The sequence below is a fragment of the Rhinatrema bivittatum genome, chromosome 10 (assembly GCF_901001135.1).
Source record: "Rhinatrema bivittatum chromosome 10, aRhiBiv1.1, whole genome shotgun sequence".
In the NCBI taxonomy this organism is placed as follows: domain Eukaryota; kingdom Metazoa; phylum Chordata; class Amphibia; order Gymnophiona; family Rhinatrematidae; genus Rhinatrema; species Rhinatrema bivittatum.
Window position 1 is genome coordinate 9,873,482 of NC_042624.1, and position 7,415 is coordinate 9,880,896.

The 7,415-nt window shown below is 44.0% G+C and overlaps 1 protein-coding gene across 1 annotated transcript; it reads right to left on the reverse strand.

Moving 5' to 3' along the window:
- Positions 1-4,054: 4,054 nt before the first annotated feature.
- Positions 4,055-5,568, reverse strand: LOC115100161. Its single transcript, XM_029618437.1, has 2 exons — positions 4,782-5,568; positions 4,055-4,679 (listed from the first exon to the last, which is right to left on the reverse strand). The coding sequence occupies exons 1-2, from the start codon at positions 5,488-5,490 to the stop codon at positions 4,555-4,557; spliced, it is 834 nt and encodes a 277-aa protein (XP_029474297.1). The 5' UTR covers positions 5,491-5,568; the 3' UTR covers positions 4,055-4,554.
- Between the last annotated feature and the right edge of the window lie 1,847 nt (positions 5,569-7,415).

Sequence of the window (7,415 nt, forward strand, 5' to 3'; positions counted from 1 at the left end):
CACAAACACAGAGATTCATCTTTTATTATACAGCTGAGGTATATCAGAGGTGGCAGTAGTGAGGCTATCCAGAGGTAGCAGTCCCAGGACCCTTGGTAGGGACCTGTCTCACAGAGATGGTTTAGGGAGATCCAAATGCAGGTTCCCAGTGCAGCAGAGCTGTAGATGAGACAGACTGAGAATGTTAGATTACTCACTAAGTTGATAGCTATATAGATGGAGATCCCAGCAGGCAGAAGTAGTTGAATACAGGCACCGAGCAAGGGAGAGCAGGCCCTCGTGGAGCGAGAACCTGATCCCAGATAGGCACCTGAAAGAAGACAAAGGGTCCCCCAAGAACGGGTACCCAGGTTAGAGAAATACCCCGAAGGGCAGAGAGAGCTTCCAACAGCAGCAAGGAAGCGGCAGAATAGCTCAAACTGGAGGCTTTCCATCCAACACAATCCTTGCTAACTTGAACTGAAGGAGAAGCTACAGCATATTATACCTCTCAGGAAGGGGTGGAGATCTGTGGTTGTTGAATGGCCTTCCCACGCTGACCCCTTTAAGAAAGGGGCTGGCTTCACCATGTGCATATAAAGAATGTTGGGATGGGGCTTCTGTAGTGGTGGCGACCCGTTTGCAGGGGTAAGCGCCTCGATGTCACGGTAGGCCCCGGGGGTCTGGAGCACGTCGGACTGTGGCCCGAAGGTGTAGGCTCAGGCGGCCTCCTCGGCTGACCGGCATAACAGTACCCCCTCTTCAAGGGCCCCCTTAAACGGTTCATCGATCTGTCAAAACATCGTCCTCATCCTCTGTGGTCCAATCCTCTTCGTCTGAATCGAGAACCTGTTTACCCCTGGCTTGTAGAGAAGGATGCGTAGGTTTGTCTTGAGGAGCAGACATCCCAGCTGGGCCAGACCTCAAAAAGGTTCCCTCAGACCTCTCCTGGCGGGGTAAGGGCACCGATAGAGCCCTTTGTATGCTGCATGAGAAAAAGGATAAACAGGTAACTGAGGAGAGAACTCCAGCCCTGCCTCTCAATAGGCAGCCCACTGAACCCTGACTTGACTCTGGAGAGGGGAGAAATTTTATTCAGGATTCGCTGCTATGCCAGTGGGGCTGCCCTGGAACCACCTCACCCGCACTCAGCATTATCTCTTCTATGGTGTACCCCTGACTGGTTCTGTGGCTATGGCCACCTTGTCTATCTCCATGCAGATTGATTCCCATCAAGAAAGCCTCAGGTTTTACTTACTATCCCCGGGCTACCCTGGCTCAGACTCCACCAACCATCTATTGATGGGGCTATGTCACAGATAGCCAGGAGCTTTCATACTGCCCAATCCGTGCCTCCAACTACTTCACCCCAAACTATCTGGCTTGATCTTTCAGATCTACCACTCCAGTACACATTGGCTACAGACCTATGCTATGAGCAACAATCTAGAGCCTTGGTGCCTTGCAAATCTAATGGCTGTTCAGGATTCTCAAAGTCCATCTTCATGGAGGTAGAGACCACTGAAAGAAGGCAGGGACTGTCCTCATTTAACACAATGATACTAGGACCCATGAGTCATGTTCTTCTCTTTCCGAAGGATCCTTGCCTGCAGAAGATGCTCTTTTATGTCCACCTGAAAACCAAGGAATCCCTAGAACTCATGTCAAGCTTCCCAAGTCCCCAGATGGTAAAGGTATACCATCAACATCTCCCCAGAAGTCAAAGACAAGAGGTCTGGGAAGGGGGCTTAGAAGTGGGGATTCTGCTATATTTTGCTGTTTATGGGACAGTCCCATGCGATGCTTCACATAGCCTGATGCCACCAGCACCCTCTTCTGTGGCATATATTACCAACCATCCCAAGTGTGGCAAGATGCTACCAGGACCGCAACCTCCAGCTTCTCCCTAGGCGTGCTCATGTCTTTGAAATTTCTATATTTAAAGGGCCCACGGCTGGAAAACACTGTAGCACACAGCGATGACATAATCTTCTTAGACCTATAAAAGGGCTTCACAGACCTACCTGCCTTACCTCAGCATTGGGTGTTCTTGTTCCAGCCTGTTGTTGCCTCATCCTGCCTGCCTTCCAGCCTTACCTCATTCCAGCCTGCCTCATCCAGGCAGCCTTGTTTCTTCCATCCTTGCCTCATTCCATCCTACCTTCCAGCTTTTGTGCTGTCTCCTCATCTTGTCTATCCATTTTACCCTTGTCTTTGGAGTGATTCCATGCCTTGCATTTTGGTCTTGTCCTGTCTGTCCCCATGTGTCTTGTCTGTTTGGTGAGTCTCTCCAATTCTGACTGCAGCCTTGGACTTACACTTACCTCTTGCTTGCTTCCTGAATCTGACTCTTTTCCTCATACCTGGACCACCTAGTCTGCTGCCTCTAGACCCTAGCTCCATGAATCTCCTGCCAGTCACCAGAACCCAAGGACCCAACCCATGGGGGAGGTGGCTGGTTCAGGTGAAGCTGTAGCCTGGCCCATATCAAGGCACATACTCCAGCTGTCAGCGCAGGTCTTGTTGCCCCCGACTGCAAGACAGTGTAAATTGCTCCGCAGCACGACAGGGCTCACATGTATGCTGTTCATTACATTATTATCACCAATTCTATTGTCCTCATTCTCTACATTTGATACCTCATCTGCCATTCTCTTTCTGCCCTGTCCACTGCTCTTGAACTTTAAAGTTTTCTTCCTCTTTTTTTTTTTGTGTTGTAATCTTTTATTAGAATTTTGCATAAACAAACGATACAAAGGAAAACCAAACAATTAAGTATAAAGTAAGAATAACATACCCGCGTATTGTGGATACATACTGTTCAATAATACAATACAAAATACATGGAAAAACAGAGATACGTCTATTACAAATGTGTATGAAAAGAAAAGAATGAACAAACGTGTGATCGATATGGGGTTCAAACATTAAACAAAGCCACCAGTACACAGTTTGCGACCATCAACAGAAAAAGAGAAGAAGAAAAAAGGAGACAGAAAAGAAAAAAGAAAAAGGAGGTAGAAGAAAAGAGAAAGAAGAGAAGGATAGGCAGGCTGTGATGTGGTAAGATAAAAAAACTCACCAAAGTCAATATCCATATCAGATAACTGACAAGAAGAAAAAATGCGCACTGGTAAACGTGTTGGAGTTAGGAATGAGTTGTCAAATAGACGTCTAATGGCTTCCATACCTGCGACCAGGCAGCTAGTCTCCTAAACTTTATGGCCATAGCTTTCTCATATTTCACATATAAACATACCGAATTCCACCAAAGGTGTTCCGAGAGCAAATCACTTCTTTTCCAATGAGAAAGAATGTTGTGCTGCGCAACTGTAAGGAGAAAATCAAGTAGCTTGCAATGGGGGCCAGAAAGGGTTATATCAGGATGAGCTCCCTTTAGTACAGTAATGGAGTAAGATAAAGAATTCTGAAAACTGAAAAATTTCAGTCACGACGTGCCATACTTGGGTCCAAAATTGAAACGTATAAGGGCAAGAAAAGAGCATATGTTGCAATGTGGCATTAGGACCTGCACAGGACCAACAATTATGAGATACAAGGACGCCTGCCCTGTGTAATTTCCAGGGTGTCCATAATGCTCTGTGTAGGATAAAGAACATGGACTGGGTAAGGCTGGAGGATAAAGATATGCGCGTCACAACATTCCATACAGAGGTCCAACATTCGGAGGAAATGGGAATTGACATTTCCTCAGCCCACAGTATAGAGAGAGACAATTGGGAGGTTTTGTAAGACAATTGAGTAAATAATTTGTATATCCGTGAAGCCAGATGTCCTTTTGGACCAAATTCCAAATAAATATCTAGTAAATAAGGGGACTTGTCTGGGAACACAACCTTCCCCTTGGTAGAGAGAAGGACATGCCTGAGCTGAAGCCAAAAATAAAATTGGGAGTGAGGGAGCGAATATCGATCTTGCAACTCTGAGAAGGAACAAAAAATGTTATTATCAAAAACATCTAGCAAGGACCATATAGCCACTTTGCTCCAGATTGGCCAATATATAGGATGATTTTTTTTTTTTTTTTTTTAATCTTTATTTATCATCTTTTCAAAACAAAATACAAAGTAATTTGCATAGAATCACAAGAGATTGAGAAATTGTTCTTTACATGAAATTCTTATTTGAAATTTAAAAATTAAATATTGAAACATGACAAAATTTCACAATCTCTACCTTTCGTAGGTAACTGAGGAGGAAAAGAATAAAAGGAGAACATAAGAAACAATTTAGAAGTAAGGCTGGGTTTAAACATCAGATTCATTTACTGGATCCAGCTCTATAGGCTGCGGGGTCTGCTCTCGTGCCTCTAGAAAGGCTTGAAGTTGTTCCGGACTAAAGAACACATAAGTATTCCCCAAAAGTTTAACTATGCACCTACAGGGGTACCTTAAAATATAGGTACCTCCTAGTGCAAGCACTTTTGGGCGCAATGAAATAAACTTTTTCCTTCGCATTTGCGTTGGTTTTGCCAAGTCTGGAAAGATACGAACTTGACCACCCATAAAAGAAACATTTAAATTTTTGAAATAATTCTTCATAATTATTCCAACATCAATTTCTGAATAAAGAGTCACAAACAAGGCAGACCTTTCTGTAATTTCTTCCGTTGTTGTTTCCAGAAAATTGGTTAGATTTTCCATATCTATCCCCATACCAGGCGATATTAAGGCTCCTCTCTGTCTTAAAAAGAATATTTTTTTTAACAGGCGGAACATTCTCTGGTGGTATCTTTAGAATTTCAATAGCAAATTTCTTGAAAGTCTGCAAAGGCAACTCACCCATAACTTTGGGGAAATTCAAGAGTCTTATATTTAAGTGCCTTAAGTAATTCTCTACTGACTCCAATCTTCTCAAAGAGGATAGTCTTTCATTAACAGAAACTGCACTTAAATCTTGCAATTTTTTTACATCCACAGTTACCTTTGTCAGAGCCTTTTCCAGATTCGTGTGGTCAGTTTCGATCTTAGTCATTCTCTTGGAAACTTCCTCTAGTTTACAAGCCTGTCTGTCGAGCTTCGCAGCGTTCCCTGCTACCAGATCCCAAAGGGCGTCGAGCGTTACAATCGCTGGTTTTGTTAATCTCTGTGGGATAAGTGGAGAAACCGGCTCTGCTGTTCCTTCTCCGCTGGCTTCATACTCCTCCCCTCCTGTAGCCTCAGCGGAGACACGAGCACTGGCTGCACCCCCCACGTCTGCTTCGTCCCTGGGCTTGCCTCCCAACTGAGCATGCTCGAAGGAAGTTCCTACCGGCGTCTCAGCAGGCACAGAGTCGAGCAGTAGAGCTGCTTGAATCAGCGTTTTAGGATCCGGAGGCGTCAGCGATAGTTCCCCGGGTGAGTACTGGGCTCCTTCCCCTGACTCACCAATGGGGGTAGACGTCCTCGTTACTGATGTCGGGGTTGCATACTGATAAATCAGCCGCTGCCCTTCCAAATTATCCGGTAAGGGAGGATATATCCGGATTTTCCCTTTTCTCTTATGTGGCATTGTAGAAAATCGAAGAAAAAAGACTTAGAGGAAATTTTTAGGGAACGAGGGCACGGAGCTGCTCAATATGCGACCACACCCGCGGCCATCTTAGTTCCTCCTAGGATGATTATTAATACGAAGTAGGGAGTTTCCCCAAAGGGGCCCATATTTCGAAGATTTCCAAGAAAAGGTTTGGGTAGGACGGAGGCGTTCCAGCTCTCCAAATGCTTTATGAAGGGAACGTAGGATGGGATGAGAGGCGATACGCGAGGTCAGTGATATACCCGGAAATATGTGCATGGGAAGTGGGGAGAGAGAAGCGGATTCCACACTAAGCCATCTCGGAGGGGTTTCAGTCGGAATTAAATGAGAAAAATAAAAAGAGCCTGCTTGTAAAATGAAAGCTTGATGGTATCGGTAGAAATCAGGGAAGTTCACACCACCACACTGCTTACTAGCTTTCAATTTACGCAAAGCTATGCGTGGAGTTTTGTGATTCCATAAGAAAGTCGTCAACAGTCTATCGACATGAGAATAAAAATCAGCAGAGAAAAAAATAGGAATCATAGCCAAAATATATGTGACTTTTGGAGCTAAAACCATTTTAATAGTTTCCAGTCTCCCCCACCAAGTCAAATGTAAAGGAGACCATTTAAGAGTAGCAGTCCTAAGTTGTTGCAAAATCGATGATTCGCAATAAGTAATAGTGTCGCTGGGATCCGTATAAAAGTATATTCCCAGATATTTAAGGCCTTTATTCATTTTCTGAATTTGGTAATGGGAAAGATCTAAAATTGCACCTTTATGATTGAGAGGGAGGAGCTCGGTCTTATGCCAATTAATCTTATAGCCAGAAATCAAAGAATACTGAGAAATGAGAGCAAAGAGAGCATTTAAGGAAGACGAAGGTTGTGTAAGAAATAGCAAGACATCATCAGCATATGCAGAGAGCTTGAATGTGTCTGTTCCTATCGTTATTCCAGTTATATTAGAGTTGACACGAATTGCTGTTAGCAGAGGTTCCAAAGCCAGGTTGAAAAGCAGGGGGGATAGGGGACATCCCTGTCTCGTACCCCTATAAAGTGGAAAACAGGTGGATTTCTGATTGTTGATGTAAAGGTAAGCAGAGGGGAAATGATAAATATGTTTTATCCATGATAGAAAGGAAGGCCCAAATCCATACCATTGTAATACTTGAAAGAGAAAAGGCCACTCGACACGATCGAAGGCCTTTTCCGCATCAAGAGATATGGCAACGGACGGCTCAGAATCGTGAAATTGTAAGTGATTGTTGGTGATTAATCGACCTTTGATGAAGCCAGATTGATCTGGATGGACCAGGAGCGGCATGAGATGAGATAACCTAGTAGCCAATATTTTAGCGAATATTTTATAATCTGTATTGAGAAGAGATATTGGGCGATAGTTTGAGGGGAGAGAATCATCTCTTCCTGGCTTTGGAAGAACTACCACAGATGCTTAAAAGAGAGGCAAAGTAAGACTGTAAATGAGAACATAAAGGTCCTTGGAATGCCTTAAAGAAATCAGAGGTAAAGCCATCCGGGCCCGGGGCTTTACCGGATTGTAAGGAGGAGATAGCAGCAGTGATTTCTGTTACTTGAATGGGAGCATCAAGTTGAGCCCTCTGAGCGTCTGTCAACGAAGAATGAGGCAAGGTATGTAGAAAATCCTGTATTTGTGTGTCTGACGGAGAAGATTCGCTTTGATAAAGTGTTGCATAAAAGTCGCGGAAAGTTTGCAAGATATCTACATCCGAAGTCAGTGTTTGATTCGTAGAAGATTGAATCTTTACTATCTTCTTTTTATCCAGCTTTTTCTTCAACAGTGAGGACAGAAGATGACCACATTTATTATTTTCAGCGTAGTATCTAGCCTTGTTTTGAAACAAATGAAGTTCGACTTGATCACTTAAGGCCTGATTG

Excerpts from the sequence above, each read along its gene's own strand:
- LOC115100161 (XM_029618437.1), bottom strand. The coding sequence starts at position 5,490 with ATGCCACATAAGAGAAAAGGGAAAATCCGGATATATCCTCCCTTACCG. Across the intron at positions 4,680-4,781 it reads GAATTTCCCCAAAGTTATGG|AGAGGAGCCTTAATATCGCC; the intron begins GTGAGTTGCCTT and ends TTTTTAAGACAG.